Raw genomic sequence first — 20,739 nt, forward strand, 5'->3', positions numbered from 1 at the left:
TGAGCTGCTGTTTCGTTTCTTTTATGTGTTATCGAGTACTAGGGTATCGGACTTTAAATGTGGTAGGTTTTTGGTAAATAATTGTTAAATTATTGCATTTGGGTTTTATCTTGAGAGCAGAGGTTACTGAACCATCAGGGATGTATCACAAGGAAAGACTGGAATCAGAGGGACACACAACCCACCAGGATTGAGTGGAGGGGTAAAACTGCTGGCTGACTAGTTAGCTAATTGCCACAGTCCAGGCGGGAATTCCTGAAAGAATTCTGGTCTAGACAGAAGGCAGAGAGGAGAGGCGCACAAGGTAAGAGGTGTGGTATGCCCTGGCTCTCCTATTAACATCTTCCTCAGCAACTGCAATACTATTACCTGGCCTGTGCTCCTGTAAGCAGCAGAGACAGCTCCTGGAAGCTAGGGAGAGATGTTACATGGTGTGGGTAGGTTTGGGGTCCCCAGATCAAGGCTCCCGAGGTCTGCAATTGAGTATACTGGGGTGGGTGAGGAGTGTTACTCAGTGTAGCCTGGTTTAAGAGGTGGGACAGAATCAGCAACATTCTCCCAGAATTACTTTAATCGCCTCCGCTCGGGCAGGTAACAGCCTAGAGGTTTGTGACCACTGGTTGTAATATCTGAGGTTGTAGAATCTGTTTTGACCCTTCTGCTAGTCAACGGAGCCCAGAGCAGCAGCTTGTCGCCCAATCCCAGTGCATGATAGAAGCACTGGGGCTAGGGGAATGCAAAGAGAAAAGTCTGGCCACTTTTCATCTGGAAATTCCGCTTAAGAAGAAAACAATCCTACACAGAACTGATCTGGACTTTGAGGGCAGATCGGGAAACCGATTTCGGCCGGAGTTGGCCTGGTGGGAAGGAAGAGAAAGTCAAAGGAAGGAGAAGTGGAGTCTGACATGAATTAAACCTCGGCAGGGACCAAAACAAGGGAGGCCGTCGCCCTCCTAACTGTCGGGGAGACACGTCAGCTAGAGCTCGGGGCAATTTCAGCTGGCGATCTCCCGGGCCCCGGGAGGGGCGGCGGAAGCCTGGAGACGGGCTCTAGGGCCCAGCGGCCGGGCGCTGGGCGGGGGTGAAGTGTAGGGTTACAGTGACGATCCCGGACTACCCTCCCCGCGCGGTGCGCGGGGCGCGGGGAGCGCGGGCGGCGGCGGCAGCGCACGGGACGCTCTAGGACCCAGCGGCGGTGGTCCGGTTTGGGGCTGGAGGGGAAGCCTCGGCGTGTCTCCTCTTCCTTGTGAATGGGGCTGCTTGTCGGGCGCCGCTTCCCCAGGCTGCCACACGCCATGCCCGGCGCGCTGCCTGGCGGCCGCCTTCCCCATCCGCGGCACTGAACTAGCCATGATCGCCTCATGTGGAGGGCAAAGTTGCGGCGGGGAACTTGTGAGTCTGCAGTGAAAGGTAACCAGTCCCCGCTCCGGGCGCAGGGCGGGCGCCTCCGACTCTCCCGCGCAGAGGACCCGGCCCATCGATGCTCCCCGCCCCCTGCCTCTCCGGGCCGGCGGCTCCTCTCCGGGAGTTCGGGGCGGAGATCGGCCCGGCTCCGGAACGACTTGGGCAGCCTTTTCGGTGCCGGGGGCCGGGAGTGCTTGCCACCGGAATCTTGATCTCCCTTATCCATATTGCTTTAAAAAAAGAAAAAGAAAAATCAGAACTCTGTTCCCGCGCCACTCTGCAGGCCCCGGAGCCGGCCGGCCGGGTCGCAGCGCCGCGCCTCCCCGCGCCCCCTCGAAGACTGGGAGTCGTTTGGCCGTCGTGGCCCGTGGCCGGGGCTGCAGGCGCGCCCTCGCCTTGGGGCTGGCCTTTCCGGAGGGGCGCTGCCATATGGCCGCCCTCTCCGCGACGCGCCGGCGCGCGGCTCTCCGGCGGCCGAGGGAGGCGGCGGAAGGGGTGGCCGGTGGCCGCTTCCCTGCGCGCGAGACAAAGGCGCGCACGGTGGCCCGCCCGACGCGCCGGACCCCTCCTGTAGCCCCAAAGTCTAGTCTCTGGCGGGTGGGGGCGGAGAAGCGATCGCGCCGCGGACCCCCGTCCTCGGATCGCGTTCTCTGATTGCTTCTTCTTTGTTCTCCCGGGACAAGTTTCTTTGACAGAAACTGGGGAGTTAGATCCAGCTCTCCCTTGCTGTTCGTGTTGCTTCAAAAGAATCTGGTTTCAGGGGGAAAAACATTAAACTTTCCAAGTGGAGATGGCTCTTCTTGGAATGGGACTTTCGTGGCACTTCGGTCGATGACAGCTGGGCAGAGCGGGGCCCGCGCTGTGGCAGGGGCCGGACGTGCCCCGTGGGCAGCCGGGCTGGAGGACCGGGCGGCGAAACCGACGAGCGCTGGCTCGCACCCACCTCTAGGGCCTCCGCCGCGGCGACCTTTCCAAGTTTACCTCTTAGGAGCCCAGGCTGAGAATCCGGCTGCCTGCCCGCAGCTCCCGCGCCTCGCCACGCCCTACTCTCTAGTATCTTGATTGGTGGCTGTAAAGACTTTCCCTTTCCATTTTTGTTCGAAGGGTCTTTGCTTCTTTGGCTTTGGCGTCGGTTTCCTGTCCCCGAGTGGCACATGCTTTGGAAAATGCCCGGCTAGTGTGTGGATCACCTGAACTGAGGCTTCAGTAGACGTGGCCCTGACGATGGGCCTCGGAACCTTTGAGGTTGGGACCGAACATTTTCCGCCCTCGGTCCCCCTCAGTTCCTTTGCCCTGTCCTGATACAGTGCGGACACGGTTGCCCGTTTTCTTCTTCCGAGGCATGTTAGGAGAATCGAGTTTTTGTACTGCTTTTTAAAGTCCTTGGTGGTGTTGGAGATAGTGGGTCACTAGAGCCATTTATGATGCCGGAAGATGCTTTGGACTACCCCAAACAATAACGTTACTTGCTATAAGCAAATACAACCAGAATAGAGGGATTATTAACAGCTACTATTCCAAAAAATTTCCTTCCTTTTCAGGAAGTGAAAAGTCTGGGCTTGAAATGTTGAATAGTCATTTCTCTCTCTCTGCTTCCAAAACTGGCCAGTGTGTCGCTGCCAAACTAAGATTTCCCCTGGCCGCCCACCACTCCGGGCTGCCCACCACTCCGGGCTGTCCACCACTCCGGGGTGTCCACCACTCCTGGACCCGGCAGCTCTCCGTGGACGTCCGACCCAAGTTAAGCATTGGTGTCTCTCCAGCTTGCAAGTTCTTGAAGCATCTAGACCAGTGTGACATTTATCTCCCAGGACGCTGCTCTGATCATCATAGTACATCTACTATAATGCTTTTTATGGAAGCAATGTGGGCACAATCCTTAATACACTTTGAACTGTTCTACAGAGGAGCAAAGGGTTGGAAACCACTGATTTGACCAGAATTAAAAGGAGTAGGGCATAGAGTAGAAGGCTTTAGAGCTGCCTGCCTCTACTCTCCCTGGTGGGGCATGGGGGATGTTTAGTTTCTGGATGGGTATACTTTGCTTTTGTGAGATACATTTTTCAAGATAAATGAGGAAACCCTTGTGAACTTTGCAAGTGGATAGGAGGAGAGAAGGTGCTCTTCACTCCACTCCCACTCCCTTCTTTTTATTAGTATTTTTAGTTTTTATAAAAATGTTTACTTACCTAGCTGCACCGGGTCTTTGTTGCAGGATCCCTGCATTGGGAGCACAGAGTCAACCACTGGACCACCAGGGAAGTCCCCTCTCCCTTCTTTTTTTTTTTTTTTTTTTGCGGTACGCGGGCCACTCACTGTTGTGGCCTCTCCCGTTGCGGAGCACAGGCTCCGGACGCGCAGGCTCAGCGGCCATGGCTCACGGGTCCAGCAGCGGCCATGGCTCACGGGTCCAGCCGCTCCGCGGCATGTGGGATCTTCCCAGACCGGGGCACGAACCCGTGTCCCCTGCATCGGCAGGCGGACTGTCAACCACTGCGCCACCAGGGAAGCCCTCCCTTCTTTTTAAAATGCACCCAAGTCTTGGTCTTTTGGTTCTGTGTGATGGTGGGGGGTGAAGAATACTAATGTACTGAAGGGCATGTGGAGATCAAAGCACTTAAAAATACATCTGTTCATGCGAGCTAATGGAGGACTTTCGGTTTAAATGAGATTTTAAAGTGCTGTTAAGAAAAGCACAGGAGTGCAGAAATGTGAGTGATTTTCTGGGAAGGCACTCTGCTGATTAGACTTGAGAGTGTCTTCTGCCCTTGGCCAGTTCGTCTGGAGGCTTCTGTGGATAGAGCTCTGCTTTTTTTTTTTTTTTTTAAGTCTACCCCTGTGGAGAATTGTAGACCCAGGGCCTGGGGGAAAGATGACCGACCTAATTGAAATTAGATGGCAGTCTGGCTGGTGAGAGTTCTGTTGAAAAGTACAGCCCCTAGGTACCAGTGCTTCATAGCAATTTGTGAAAATGCTTTGAAAATGATAAAGCACTGTATAACGTAAAGCTTTTTAAAGAAAAAAATAATGAACAACTTAGAAAACAAGGAATTGCTAGTGAAAATCGTAAAAATCTGATTTTCCAGGCCAATACATTAAAAAGGAAGTGACTTTGTAAGACCCATTAGTAGTCCTGATAAGCAAAATTCTCCCAGAGTAACATCCTCACTCCTTGCAAGTAGCTATCTGCATTTTAAATGCATATGAAAGCTTAGATCAGGAAATTCTCTAGTGTTTTGAATAATTTTTCTCCTCCTATTCTTTCATTAGTTTTGGTAGGTTCTTATGTCCCAGAATTCACTAGGCAATAGAATACTTGAAAAGCAAGGGGTAACTTGGAGGTCAAGTAAGAGGACATAATTATAAGGTTCGTTGGAAATAGTCTGAGGTTGTTGAGGTTTTTATTTGTTTGCTTAGCGATTTAAAAAAATTGTTTTATTTTGTTGGTTTGTTTTGTGAGGGAAGGCAACATTTAAATCTTGGCCATTGTGGGTGGATCCGTACACTACATTTTCTGGAACGGAGGCACGCCTGGGCTTGCGTGTTGCCACCACTCTGAGTTCTTCTCTAACTTGTGAGGCCCTTGGCCTCCATCCTTGTGAAATCGTAGGGTATATTCATTCCAGGCTCTTCGGACCAGACTCCTGGACTCCCAAAGTGTCTCACACATCAGGCATTTTTTCTCCCTTTATTGGGGGGGCGGGGGGAGTAGCCCTAACGTGTTAGGAAATGTATCCCTGTTAAGCCTCTGGAGAATTGGGCTTAACTTAAAAAGAATAATAAAGTCACATGATCCTACTGTGTGTGTTTCAATCTGTATTTGGGACTTCACTGGCCAGTACTGCAGCTATGTACACCTCTTTTCTTGTTCGTTTTGTTTTTAAGTAAAATGCCTGTAGCTCACTTGTTTGTTTGTTTAACTTTTAGTTTTGAAATGATTATAACTTTATGGGAAGTTGCAAAAATAGTAGAGAGGTCCCTTGTACTCTTCACCCAGTTTCCCCCATTGGTAACATCTCACATAACCAGAGTACAACAGTAGAACCAGGAAATGGACCTTGGTGCGATCCAGACCATATTCAGATTTCACCAGTTTTACGTGCCAACATTCGGGTTTGTGTGTGTTATCCTCCCGTGCAGTTTTTTTTCACATGTGTAGCTCCCTGTAGCTACCACCACAATCAAGATGCAGAGTTATTCTATCACCTCAAAGCCCTGCTTTGTGCCACCCCTTTATGGTCACCCTCCCCTTCCCCCTATTCCATCTCTAAACTGTAGTAACCACTCTGTTCTCCTGTATAATTTTGAGAATATTACATACATAAAATTATGCAGTATGTGATCTTTATGAGATTAGCTTTTTCACTCAGCATAATACCCTTGAGATCCACCCAGACTATTGCTTTATCACTAGTTTGTTCCTTTTTATTGCGGAGTAGTATTCCCTGGTGTGGATAGACCACAGTTTGCTTAAGCATTTGCCCACCGAAAGACACCTGGTTGTTTTCAGTTTTTGGCTCTTACAGTTAAAGATGCTATGAGTTCATGTACAGGTTTTGGTGAGGACAGAGTTTTTGTTTCTTTGGAACGAATGCCTAGGATTAGGATTGCTGGGTTTTGTATGGTAGGTGTATGTTTAGTTTTTTAAGAAATTGTCAAACTTTTCCAGAGTGTCTACCATTTTACATTGCCACCAGTAATGTGTGAGAGATGCAGTTTCTCTGCATCCTCACCAGCTTTTGTTTATTATTTTAGCTGTCCCAGTAAATTTTTTAATCTCATCATGGTTTTAATTTGCATTCCCTAATGGCTAATGACGTTGGACATCTTTTCATGTGCTTGTTTGCCACCTGTATGTCCTCTGTGGTGCAATGTCTGCTCCTGTCTTGCCGTGTTCTAACTGGATTATTATTATTATTTGCCATTGAGCTTTGAGAATTCCTTATATATTCCAGATATGAGTCCTTTGTCAGATGTGTGGCTTGCGTATATATTTTTTTCAGTATGTAGTCTGTCTTTTCAGTTGCAGGAAAAAAATGTTTAATTTTGCTAACATCCAATTTATTGAGTTTTTCCTCTTCTGGATTGTGCTTTTGGTGTCACATCTAAGAACATTTTGCCTAGGTTAATATTCCAACGATTTTCTATTTTTTAAAAAAAATTTCATGGTTTTACATTTTATATTCAAATTGTAGTTCACTTTTACCCTCTTAAGAATGCGTATGTCTTGCTATCCATCTTCTAAACCATCTCTTAGGTGTTGATTATGCATTTAGTGCTCTGGAAGCACACGGGTGAATCAGGCATAGTTCCCACTCTCCAGAGCTCGCTATTGGTGAGGTGGTATGTGGACATTCCCAGGTGTTAATATTATGATAGAAGAGAAGAGCGTGATGTATTTGGGGGCACAGAGAAGAGAAGCAGCAGGGAGGTCTCACTTTGATTAGGTGGTCAGGGAGGGCTTCCCTGGGCATGTTGCCCAAGCACGGTGGGAAGAAAATGGGTTCTTGCCTTTGATCTAGTTTTTAGATATTTTACTGACATGAATTCTTCAGTGTGGGTTACCCTGGTTCTTGAGCACAGGCTGAAGGACTTAGGGCAAACTGAGTGGTTGAGGACTTTCTTGAACAGCACATGGCATAATAGGTTAAAAAAAAAAAAAAAGAAAATGCAGTACTTAAAACTGAGTATGAGTAAGCTTGAATTGATTTAAAGTTAGAATATGTGTCAAAATGAAGAAGGCAGTAATATTTTGGATTGTTTAGGGTCAGATGGACTTAGTTTGCTTCCTGGCCCTAGTTTGCTTCCTGGCCATGCCACCTCCTTTCTGTGTGATCTCAGACCCGTGCAACTTCGTGGAGACAGTGGAGACAGTAATGGTTCTTACCTGGTGGAGTTGCATGCAGGTGAAATGAATTGATGCACATACAGCACTTAGCTCAGTGCTGGCACATTCAAAGCATTCAGTAAATGCCTATTATTATCATTATTATTATTATTAGTAGTAGTAGTAACATAGCAGAAAGACAAATGGTTTTATAATGTTATGTGTTTTCTCATGTATCTGTTTCTTTGAGAAACTGGAATCCCAGTTCTTACTCATAGAAGCTTGCCTTTTCACACTTGGGAACTGAGCTGTATACCAAATACTGTTTATTTATTTAAAATTTTATTTTATGTCCTTATAGTTAATTTACAATGTAATGTTAGTTTCTGCTGTACAGCAAAGTGATTCAGTTATACATATATATATTCTTTTTCATATTCTTTTCCACTATGGTTTATTACAGGATATTGAATATAGTTGCCTGTGCTATACAGTAGGACCTTGTTGTTTACAAATATTATTTATTGATTGAGGTTAGAAGCTAGGATACTCTATTCACGACCTAGTGCTCCTTATAGAATATACCTTTTCCCTACCTCTAAACCAAGAGTTTCTGAGTAAAGAACAATTTTCTCTCCGCCCTGACCACAGGAGGTGGTAGGAGGTGTGTGCTGTCCTGAGCTAGTTCAGAGTTTGGGGTCCTTATTACCCGAGGTACAGTAAGCCAGGGCTGATGTCACTGTGTCCCAAACTTCACTACTGGCAGCTCCCTTTCCTTTCCTTTGATGACCAAGCTGTTTATTTCCCAGAGGAAACGGACTGCGCCTTAGATGTACAGTTGTAGAGCAGTGGTTCTTAAACGTGGGTGGACATCAGAATCGTCAAGAAGGCTTCTTTAAAACCAGACTGCCGGGCCCCAGCCCCAGACTTTCTGTTTCAGCAGGTCTTGGATTGGGCCTGAGAATTTGCATTTCTAACAAGTTTCCAGGTGATATTGTCACTGCTGGTTCGGGGACCACACTTTGAGAAGCACGATTTTAGAGCATTGGCCCCTATAAATTAGACCTAGACTGAGGTACCTTACTCTTTGGAACTGATTCTGTTCATGTTTAATGGTTGAGATCGAAATAGATTTGATTTCTGAGGTTCCTAGTTGATGTACATGACTGTATCCTTTCCTCTAATCCCTCTTCCATGCCTTCCCCCTTCCCCACCCTGACTTTTCCTTCTCTCGGCTGTCTTTTGATCTCTCAGTGCTTGGAAGACATGCCAGGTTATGGTAAATGGTGACCATATACCAGCCATATCACCTTGGCTAATTCACTTAACTTCTGTAAAATAAATGTGTTTACTAATGCTTATATCCTAAGGTTATGGTGAGGCTTACCTGAGATAATGCCTTTTAAAGGGCCGTATAAGAGGTAAAGCATGGTGCAAAATTTGTTTTTTTATTATTTTGAGCGTCCTTGATTTCCCTTTGGAAGAGTGTCCTTGGATTTGGAGGTGGATTGCCTCTCCCGATGCTGAGTTCCACTGCTGCTGGGGGTACTCGGTAAAGATTGCTTAGAAATGTTCAGGGACACTGTGGAGAAGTTACCTGCAGTGGACCGGCGTTTGGGCTAGGGTCTCCGAGGGCTTTCCAAGCTGCGATGTTTTGGAGGCTCATTGATGTGTAGTTGTAATGACCGGAGAAGAGCTCGGGGCTGGAAAAAAGCTTGAGCAGGTGCTGCACTGTTAAGAGAGTCCGCTTCCTCTCAGTGGAAAATTAAAATTCCATGATTTTTTCCTCGCAGCTTAATCTGGCCCCCAGATTTTTCTTTCTTTCTTTCTTTTTTTTAAAGTTCTAGATCTATACCTTCCATGTTAACCGCTAGCCACATGTGGCCATCTAAATTAATGAAAATTAAATGAAACTAAACATTCAGGTCCTCAGTCATACGGGCCACGATTCAAGTGCCTGAGAGCCATGTCCATCATTACAGCAAGTTCTACTGGCCAGTGCTATTCTAGAGGGATGCTAGCCCTGTTTGTCTGAAGGCAGCATCATTGGGCTTCATATCGTGGGACCGGGGCACATTTGTTTTTTTGCGGTACGCGGGCCTCTCACTGCTGTGGCCTCTCCCGTTGCGGAGCACAGGCTCCGGACGCGCAGGCTCAGGGGCCATGGCTCACGGGACCAGCCGCTCCGCGGCATGTGGGATCCTCCCGGACCGGGGCACGAACCCGTGTGCCCTGCATCGGCAGGCGGACTCTCAACCACTGCGCCAGCAGGGAAGTCCCCGGGGCACGTTTTTGAGTGAAATGTACCACTCTTCCCTTGGAAGTCTGGTGTGACTGATGGGGAGAAAATACCGCGGGGATACTGCCCTGTCAGCCTGAACCTCACTTTGCCACTTGGCAATTCGGAGGCTCATTTCCTTTGGAAGGTGGGTCAGCAAGGCATCTGGGCATGGAGTTTATCAAGTTAGCAGGCTGTTATCAAGGGGGGGTGTGGTCTACTGTTTCTAGGGGATATTCGAGGCTTTGGTTCAGTTCATGGGATTCTTCCAGGAATCTGGTCCTTGAGAGAAACAAATGGAAATGTTAGGCTGGATTTAGCCCTGAGACCCCCTTCTCCTGGGGAGGATCCAGAGGCGGCCTGGACTCCTCCGCCTTGGGTCGGCTGCCCTGTTGAACCAGCCTTTGTTCGTGGGAGGCTGGGGGCTCACTCGTCTGGTTTGTGGCCCCAGTTTGGACTTGCTCGGATGCCATTCCGCGCTGCGTCATCCTCACTCTTGCCTCCTTTGAACGTGTTCTGTAAACTGTCAAGTTCCTTTCCTTACTCCCCAGCATCCAGTCAGTCACCAGGTCCTCGCAGTTGACCCCCAGGATGGTTCTCGCATATGTCCCCGCCCTTCACGTGTCTCCACAACCCAACCAGCCGGACTCCTCATTACCTGGACTCTGTGGGAGCCATGTGACAGGTGTTCCCACTTTGCTGTCTCCCACCTCTTCTGATGAACTCTGTCCTCCCTCCCTCCCTCCCTCCACCCCTCTCAGGACAGGCAGGTCAGGAAAAGGATGACAGATGTCATGTCTTTCAGGCTCACTCTGCCTCCTCAGTGTGAGGTGGGGCGCACACACACCCTGTGGCCCTGTGCCCCGGAGGAAGGAGGCATCTTCCTTCCAGCTGCTGCTTCTCAGCTGTAAGGGCTGCTCCGGATGGCGTGGCCCAGGAACGGAACCCCTGAGAGCAGGCGTGAGGCAGGCCTTTCCCTTCCTTCCACGAGCTGTGCTCTGAAGGGCTCTGACCACCAAGTTTCTAGTGAGTGAGTCTTTCTATCTGGCAAGTCTGGGGAAAGGAGAGAATGTAAAATTCTCTAGTAAGGCCCTGTTTCCTGAGGGACGGGTCCCTAAAATCACTGCAACTAGGTTGCTCATCCTGGTGATGTGGGAAAAGGTTGAAAGATGTGAGAGCAATTTGTTCACTCATATGAACTCTGTAATTTATAATCAGTCCTCATTTTAGGGATGTGAGGTTTGTTTTCAGTATTGGATATTACAGGCAGTACTTTGTCTTTTACATACTTCTTTGCAAATGTACTAATATATATCTACTATAAATTCCTAGAATGATAACCACAGTATAAGTACATTTTGAATTTTAATAGATATTGCCAAGTTGCCATCCAGAGATTCTATTTTTTTCCCATAAATTCTCCCCAATTCAATTTTGTTAAAATTTTACCATCTGATAGACAAAAGACTGTTATATTTTAAATTTTTGTTTATTATGAGTGATATTTAGCTTCGTTTTACATGTTTATAAACTACCTGTATCTGTTTTCCTGAAAACTTTCTATTTATGTTAAACTTTTGCTTATCCATTTATAAAATCTCCTCATACATTAAAGGATGAGCCAATAATTGTCAAAAAAAAAAAAAAACGATGTGAGGGCAGACAAGAGGGAGAGTCTGGGATCTTTTCTGAGGAATGGGGCGAGGAGGAGGAAGGATAGGAACAGAGACTAGGGAATGTGCTTTCTCAGATTTATGGAAACTCGTGGAGGCAGTGGACATTCCTTAGTGCATAGTCGTAAACTCACTGCAGAACACACGTAACCCCACTCTAGTTTCTGAAAGGAGACATGGACTAATGTTCCTTTATCTGGAAGAGAAAAAGAAAATGTCTTCTGAAATCCCAATAGGCTTCAATGAAGACACCTGGGAAAGTACTGTAACCAGCACAAAACCATTTACGCAAACCTTGAAGATAATGGGGGTGTAAGGTTAGAAGCTGGAGGTTTGTAAAAGGACAGAATCCTGTCACACTCACCCTTCCCCATGGTGGTGACTGGCCTGGTAGGTCCAAAATGCGTGGCAGCATGAAAAGTGGTGAATAAATTCACTTTAGCTAACTTTTAGATTTGCTCCTGTAAAATAGTCATCCAAAAAAAGGAAAGGGTATATCTGAAAAGGTCTACTCCGAAATAGGGATTATCTTGGTCCTGAGTTTAGAGCTAAAATTTCCCCAAATTCTGAAGTTACTTACCTTCAACTTTCTCCAAAATAAATTCCAGGAATATGGAGTGGAAAATAATGGAAAGAAATACAAATATTTATATTTTAATGGCATTTGTTAACTGTCCAAGATCACACTGTAGTCTAGGACCATAAAATGGGCTCTGTGTAATTAAGTTTGCTCATAAAGTGAACAGCTTTTGTAGGATTAAATTTAGTAGTTAGGCAGAAATCACAAATATTCTAATAGAAACTACTCTGAATTAGTTTCAACTTCTCTGAGGATGGTACATGTTGAACATTTGGGGAGCATGACATTTCTTATTTGGGGACAGAATATAAATTAGGCAAAATTTTGGATACAGAAGCTCTCACTGCTCAATAAAAATCTGTTGATTTACTAACTCTGGACTGTGCAAGTCAATACTGAGGTAGAGAATTTGGTGAGGATACAGTAAAAGGATATAGATCCTCCATTTGACATTTGAGGTCTCTCACGTGCGTGGAACTGAACTCGGTGTGGGGTGTATGTCCTTTGCACCTATGGAATTTATATTCTAAAAGTAATGTAATGTTAGAAAACAGAAGGCAAATGAACTGGTTTATTCCACTCTGAGAAACGAAGGCCAAGAAACGATTAATAACTGCCTTTCAAGTATTCTGTCTTCACTGTGGACTGCGTAAGAGGAAACGTGTTGAAATGACAGATATCGTGACTTCTAGAAGCATGGAAGAGTTCCCTGCCAGGGAACTTGGGAGGGTATATGGAGGACACAGATGCAACCAGGGAATTACTAGATGTGTGAGTGTGACTTAGTGGAGGACACTCAGTAGAGATGATGGGAGGTGGGCCTAATGGGCCAGTTGTGATGTGTTCATCTGTGGAGCTGAATGGTTAAGACTCCAGAGCTGGAAACCTGGAGTCACTTCCCACCGGTGCCTCTCACTGGCTTTGTCATCTTGGACAAATTACTTAACCTCTCTGTTAAGTAGTTTCCTCATATGTTAAATAGGGATAATAGTAACACCGACCTCCAAAGATCATTGTAAGAATTTATGTGTATTATGTGAGTTAAAATATGTAAAGTGCTAGGAACAATATCTGACACATTAAAAGAGTCATGTGTTAGTTATCACCCATGTTCCATTGCTGTGCAACAAATTGCCTCATCCTACTGGCTTCAAACACTCATTTATTCTGCGTCCAGATTCTGTGGATCTGGACTTCAGACGGGGATGAGGTGGTTTGTTTCTGCTCCAATGTGCTGGGAGGAGGCTGGGGGGTGACTGGATGGTTTGGGATTGGGTTATCTGGAGGCTCCTTCATTCACCTGTCTGGCGTCAGGGCTGGGATGCACTTGAAGGCTAGGTCTGCAGACTGGAGCCCCTTCAAGTGGCCTTTCCTCACAGCATCAGGCTAGTCAGAATTCTTGCAGGGTGGCTCAGAGCTCCAGATGTGAGTATCCCAGCAAACAAGATAGAAACTGCCCTGCCTTTTATGGTCTGATCTTGGAAGTCACCTAGAGTCACTTCTGTCGTTCTTTATTGGGCAGTGCACTTAAAAGCTTGCCAAAATCCAAGGGAAGGGGAGCTCATCTTTCTACAGGAGTGTCAAGGAGTTTGCAGACGTGTATTAAACTGCTAAAGTCATCATAAGAATCATGTCGCCAATATTAAGATAAAGTATTAACAGTTGAGCACACAGTAAATCCTCAGCATTTGGACCACCTAGAGAATGTATTGTTCTGAAGATGTGAATTTTCTGTGTAGTTAAAGGTAAATGTGGCAGTTTTTCTGCAAGATTGATTCCCACCCCAACTCCGCCCCTCCACTCCCTCAGCTCTTGCCTTGTGTAACTTCTTCTTGATCGTTCAGAATCATCATTATAAACATCAATTAACGTGATGTGTTGTTTGAATTGAGGGTGGGGGGAGAAGGGTATATAGATAATACAAATATTTGCGGACAGTGAGTCTCATTTTTTAGATATAAGCACCACAGTTACCTTCCAAGAGGATGCTTTCCTACTCCTTGTTGAAATAGGATAGTAACTAAAATAGGTAGTAACTGAGGGTGCAAAATGACAATAGAATTAGTGTAAAAATTCACATACATGTTCTATGTGCAAGAGGTACTCGGTGATACACTGGAAAGCCCTATGCTGATGACGTTTCCCATTTCTTAAAGATTTGGACTGTGAGAGCCCTGGACACTTGCTAGGTGGAAGTTGGTCAGCACCCACAGAACAGACCAGAGTCAGCAGCACTGCAGAGCAGTTCAGGGATAGAATATGCTCTGGATCGAGTTCTGAAAAAGTCATCTTGTTTAAAAAAGTGTTCGAATTGGCAGACTTCTTTTCATTGGCTGTCTGTAGCCTTCTAATGCCCTTGACTTAACTTGCAGCCTTAAAGACCTCCATGGCCTTTTGCTTCAGCTCTTTTTCACTAAGAACTGCTCTTAGAGGATTGATCCAAAGATAGCTCAGAACCTTCACATAAATCAGCTGCTTTCTGAGTCTGATAGGATGGCTAAATCAGTATTGTCCTGGTCTTTTAGTTTTGCTTTTCAAAAATTTCTTTTCTCTTTCTTTTTTCCTGCCCTCCCCCTTTAAAAAACCATAATCATATTTAAGTCATAATTTAAAAATCATGATCCTGGGTTTGTCATTTTTGGTCTCCCTGGAGAAAGTGACAGCCAGTCTGAGAACTAGAAGTGGGTAGGAACAGTGCAGGTCTTAGACCTGAAGAATGCCATTTGTTGAAAAGGGACATGGAGCCCTGGAGGACTGGCCGGAAGCTCAGGTGGCTGGAATCGTGACCGACAAGGACCAGATCAGAGTCAGTAGGTTCTCCCAGATGAGGGAGGGGAGCCCTTGGAAAACCATCAGGTGGGGCATGAGTCAGGGAGTCATATGAGACGTTCTATGGCGACAGCACGCGTTTTGTCTACATTCACGTTTCAATTTTCTCTTTGATTTGAGTGAGTTGTTCTATCTGGGAAGACCAGTGGAAGATTAGTGCTAGTTATACATCATTGTTTGCAAAATCTGCCTTATTTCATCATATAGAAAAAGGATTTAGGAATCTGTGATCTGTTGTTTGCTCATCCATTTAAGAAGTTAAGAAGAAAACAACCCTCGGGCTCTTAATTCTGGTTATCACCTAGAAACCTCCACCGAACTAAACTTAAGCCTCATCAACATAGCAGTGAAATCCGCTCACGTTGATGACCTTTGTGTTGATTCAGACCTGAGATTCAGATCTCCAGAAATGTTACATTATGTTCTGGTCATATTGATTCAGGCCTTTTTTTCAGAGAAATTATTGTAAATCAGTTTTGAAACCCTTGACTTGGAGGAATTAGTCAGTTACTTGTTGCATTGGGCATTAGAGGAAATGTTCTAGTGGGTCTTTGTAGTCAACTGATAACGTTATACATCTTGAAGCGAGGTCAGCCATTTTTATTCTTTGATTTATCATTTTACTGGCCAGTTATAAGACTTACTGCTTGGGGATGAAAATAGGCTTTTAGTTGCCACCTGTGTTATGATCCTGAAGGACTAGGCTTTCAGGATCATAGGTAGTAAAGGGTCAGTTTTTTCCTCCATTGACAGTGAAAGGGATGGACTCACTGCAGGAGATGCAGAGAAGAGATTTGGAGTTCACACCTTGACCTCCATCCTGTTATACCACCGGTGGATTGAAAGAAAAGTCATGGAACACAGGTGACAAGGAGAGGAGGGTTTTTTGAATTATTTGTAATTCTCAGTACAAAGGACAAATCTGCCTCCCCCCCCACCCCACCCCGACTCCAAATAACTACCCTATTGTCCTTCTGTGTGAGGGTGGAGCCTCCGGAGCAGCTGACGGTGTTCAGGTTAGATTCTGGTTCCTGACACCTTCTCCAGGTCCACCTAGGCTCCTGTGTGCCAGGGTGGCCAGACAGGTTAGGAGTTTTGGAGAGCTTTTGGATGACACCGTGTATCCTTTTATTTTGGTTTTTGATAGTAGGACCACAACATTATGCTCATTTTCTGAGGAATCGTGTGTTGTAAGATGTCCCTTATTCCAAATTCTTGGAAAATTGAAAGTGTACTTTTAGTCTTGTTTGTCAGTCAGCTGAATAGTCTGGCCTAAACCACTCTAAAAGCCTTCATCTCTGGTTTGGTCGAGCATCTTGCTGCTGTTCCTAAAAAGCTCACTGGTTGGATCCTCTCCTGAAAGTGAAGTTTACGGCGATGATTCTTTCTTTTGTTGTTTTGCTTTTATTTTATTTTTTAATTAAAAAATTTTTTTATATTCTTTCCCATTATGGTTTATTACAGGATAGTGACTATAGTTCCCCGTGCTATACAGTAGGACCTTGTTGTTTGTCCATTCTATGTATAATAGGTTGCATCTGCTAATCCCGAACTCCCACTCCAGCCTTCCCCCATCTCCCCCTTGGCAACCACAAGTCTGTTCTCTATGTCCGTGAGTCTGTTTCTGTTTCGTAAATAAGGTCATTTGTGTCATATTTTAATTCCACACATAAGTGATATCATATGGTATTTGTCTTTCTCTTTCTGATTTACTTCACTTAGTATGATAATCTCTAGGTCCATCCAACAGCCTTGATTCTTGTTCCGTTTCCCCATTCTCATCAAAAGAAGCTAAAATGTATTGAGCATTTACTGTGTGCTGGAACACTGCTCATAGCCCTTGCCATTGTCTCAGTTAAGCTTTGTTAACAGTCCTATGTAGTAGGTCCTATTATCCCCATTTCTTGGTAAGGTAATGGGCACCAAGAAGTTAACTCATTTGCTCCAGCTCACATAGCTAATAAATGGTAGAGCCTGGATTCTTACATTGTTTAAGAAACAGATTTGTCAAGACAGAACAAAAAGCATGGCACATCCTTCCTTTCCATTCAGTGGGTATTTTCTCCTCTGTCGTTTTTATTCTTTACATCTTTCTAATACTCAAGTCTTTTGGCTTGATAGCATCATTCTCTTTTCTCTTCAGTCATCATGTCTTAACATCCTTCCCTTTGTCCAAAGATTGCCTGACTTCCTACCAGGCAAGTTATTACAGTTTCTTTTCTCCCCACCTCCTAATAGCAATCTCACAGAGGCTTTTTGCCCATCAAATGTCATTGTTGATTTTTATTCCCTTTTATAAGAATTCCTCAAGGGCAAGAAGATGCATTCCTATACAGGTGTTTTCTAGAGGGGCTGCTCTCTCTCTTCAGATGCATTTTCTGTAATCAACAGGATCTTTCTTCTGACAGAGTTCAAGCAGCGCTTTGCATCAAAGGGCCTCTGTACGTCTTCTCTGTATGTCTCACCAGCTTTTCGGGGCTGTGGGCATCTTCCTTTGCCTGGGCAGGGAGGTAAATCATTTTCAAGTATGACTGGTTTGCAACATTTTTCATCTTAAAATTCTCCTTAAGTTGCACATTTTTTGCTGGAAAAGGCTATAGAACAAAAAACAGTGTTTCTCAAAGTGTGGCTTGTGGAACCCTGGGGCTTTCTGAGACCTAAAAGTTATCTTCTTAGTAATACCAAGACATGCGCCTTTTTCACCGTATTGACGTTTGTACTGATGGTCCAAAAGCAAAAGTGGGTAAAACTGCAGGTGGGTCCACATGAATCAAGGCAGTGGCCCCCGACTGTACTAGAAGTCAGGCTGCTTCTCACCAGCACACAATATAAAAAGCCCGTTTCACTTAAGAATGTTCTTGTTGAAGCAGTACAGATGATCCGTTCTGTCAAATCTCCGACCTCAAGTACATCTGTGTAGTGTCTTGTGTGACGAAGTGGGAAGTACACATAACGTGCTGCTGCAGCAAACTTAGGAGGAGCCCTTGTGTGACAAGCACTTGAATCGTGACCTTAATAGCAGCTTTTCTCAGTTTTAGTTGAAAGAACAATCGACAAACTATGGTTATTCTGAGTTAGATATTTAATAGCTGTTTTCTCAAAAGTGAATAAAGGGTGACTGTTACGTCAAGAAAATCAATGCACAGTATTTGTTACCAATGATAAGACTCAAGCTTTCAAGTGAAAATTAGAATCTTGGAAAACTTGGATTTGCCACCATGAGCTTGACAACTTCCTAATACATAAAAGACTTTGATGGTTGCGATCTGTGTTGTCATAACAAATGTGATTTTGTCAATTTTGTTGATATTGCTTACTTGAAATATTTCCATGTATGGAAGATTTTGCATAGTTCGGTGAACCATTATTTTCCCAATGACCAATGTATGATGTTAGGAAATCCTGCACTGGTAAAGAAAAGTCCCTTCAAAGTGAAAGATGGACCAGTAGACTTTAACATAATAGAATATAGAGGAATATCCAAGAAAAGGTTTGTTTTTAAATTTACTTAATTTTTATTGGAGTATAGTTGATTTATAATGTGTTAGTTTCAGTGTATAGCAAAGTGATTCAGTTATATGTATATGTATTATATATATGTGTATATATAATACATATATTCTTTTTCAGATTCTTTTCCCATATAGGTTATTACAAGGTATTGAAATAGTTCCCTGTGCTATACAGTAAGTCCTTGTTGTTTATCTATTTTATGTATAGTAGTGTGTATATGCTACTCCCAATCTCCTAATTTATCCCTCCCCTCCACCTTTCCTCTTTGGTAACCATAAGTTTGTTTTCCATGTCTGTGAGTCTGTTTCTGTTTTATAAATAAGTTCATTCATATCACTTTTTTTAGATTCTACATGTAAGTGTTATCAGATGATATTTGTCTTTCTCTGTGTGACTTACTTCATTTAGTATGACTTACTTCTAGGTCCATCCATGTTGCTGCAAAGGGCATCATTTCATTCTTTTTTATGGCTGAGTAGTACTCCATTGTATATATGTACCACATTTCTTTATCCATTCATCTGTTGATGGATATTTAGGTTGCTTCCATGTCTTGGCGATTGTAAATAGTGCTGCAATGAACACTGGGGTGCATGTATCTTTTCAAATTATGGTTTTCTCCAGATATATGCCCAGTAGTGGGATTGCTGGATCATATGGTAGCTCTATTTTTAGTTTATTAGGGAACCTCCATACTGTTCTCTATATTGGCTGTACCAATTTACATTCCCATCAACAGTGTAGGAGGGCTCCCTTTTCTCCACACCCTCTCCAGCATTTACTGTTTGTAGATTTTTTGATGATGGCCATTCTGACCAGTGTGAGGTGATACCTCATTGTAGTTTTGATTTGCATTTCTCTAATAATTAGTGATGACGAGCATCTTTTCATGTGCTTTTTGGTCATCCTTATGTCTTCTTTGTAGAAGTGTCTATATCTTCTGCCCATTTTTTTGATTGGGTTTTTGTTGTTTTGATATTGAGCTGCATGAGCTGTTTGTATCTTTTGGAGATTAATCCCTTGTTGGTTGCTTCCTTTGCAAATATTTTCTCCCATTCTGTGGGGTATCTTTTAGTTTTGTTTATGGTTTGCTTTGCCGAGCAAAAGCTTTTAAGTTTAATTAGGTCCCATTTGTTTATTTTTGTGTGACCCAGAGCATGACATTCCTGCTTTTTGTTTAGGAAAAAAGGAGATAATGAAACCTAATTCTCAGAGATGTGAGAATTATCTGAGATAATGTTTGTGTATCATGTCGTGCTCAGTAATGTTACTTTCTTTGCCTTCCTTCCCTATAATTAGATAGCTGCTTGTTTTACATGACTTGCTGGCATAGTTGGCCCTGTGATTTCTCAGTTTCAGATTTAGAAGTATTTATCATATAATATGGTAGGCAGTTTCCCAGGCTTTTTCTCATCATGGTGAATTAGATGTATTTTTTTGTATGATCACTTTTCTATTGTATCTTTATAACAATATTTCAGATGTAGCTGAAATAGGCATATTCCCTTACCAGTCATTTGGGTTAACTATTATGAAATACAGGGCACTAAAACTATTGACTTCAAGTCTGAATTTATTAAAAAGTAACACATTTATGCAAAGGATTTTTCACTTTAAAGGAGTCAATGCAGATTGGTTGGCTGGTTGGTTTTAGGAAAAGTTGTCTCCTTTAATTGTTCATCATTGTTTGGATTCTTCAGATCTAACAGGTTTTGGCTTAAAATGTGATCGATTTATAAAGTTTCAGTTGACCACAACTTTTCAGTTCATGTGTTATATAAGATCTTATATGGCAGAGAAGTACAAGCTTCCCAAACCTGACTCTGCATTCAAATCAGCTGGGAGGCATAGCCAAAAACTTCCTTTCTGGTCCGTACTTGTGGTGATCCCGATGTTACAAGTCTGACATGGGGGCTTGGAGGTGACATTTTAATATGATCCATGAGTAACTCTGACACACCACGGGTTTAGGATTCACTGTTAAAGTGGAGACGCCATCATGAAAATAATATGTGGCCAAATGGAAGGGATGGAAAGGTTGGTTTCATCAACTGCCTTGGTGTTCTGGTGATTGGCAGGTGGTGTGTTCTTATTACTCTAAGCTTTTATAAGAAATAACACAAATCTGTCTCCTATATACTGGCATTTATGCAGGCATGTATGGAGGGAAGGAAACTTTCCCAGAGCCTTTCCCCATTATCCACAAGCAAGGACATTTCATTAAAACTCCTCTAACATTAATATAAGAAATTAGGCAGGAAAAGAGGACTTAGAATTAAGTGTGTACTGCAATCCCGCTCCTGGGTATATATCTGAAAAAAACAAAATTACTAATTCAAAAAGGTACATGCACCCCAGTGTTTGTAACAGCATTATTTACAATTGCCAAGATATGGAAGCAACCTCAGTGTCCATCAACAGACGAGTGGATAAAGAAGATGTGGTAAATATGTATCTACAGACACACACAATGGAATACTACTCAGCCGTAAAAAAGAATGCAATTTTGCCATTTGCAGCAACATGGATGGACTTGGAGGGTATTACGCTAAGTGAAATAAGTCAGACAATGACAAACACTGTATGATATTGCTTACATGTGGAATCTAAAAAATACAACAAACTGGTGAATATA

General features: G+C 44.0%; 1 protein-coding gene across 2 annotated transcripts in view; it reads left to right on the top strand.

The window, feature by feature from the left end:
• AMOTL1 (angiomotin like 1) overlaps positions 1-20,739 on the top strand; it is a 133,040-nt gene that overhangs the window by 23,633 nt on the left and 88,668 nt on the right. Inside the window, exon 1 of one of the 2 annotated variants that reach the window (XM_030883743.3) lies at positions 1,153-1,410. The exons of the other annotated variant lie outside the window; for it this stretch is intronic. Within the exon in view, the coding sequence (XP_030739603.2) occupies positions 1,362-1,410 (49 nt within the window). The 5' untranslated portion in view covers positions 1,153-1,361. Of the gene's footprint in view, positions 1-1,152; positions 1,411-20,739 lie in introns of those variants that run through there. 2 annotated transcript variants of the gene reach the window in all.

The sequence above is a fragment of the Globicephala melas genome, chromosome 8, assembly GCF_963455315.2.
Source record: "Globicephala melas chromosome 8, mGloMel1.2, whole genome shotgun sequence".
In the NCBI taxonomy this organism is placed as follows: domain Eukaryota; kingdom Metazoa; phylum Chordata; class Mammalia; order Artiodactyla; family Delphinidae; genus Globicephala; species Globicephala melas.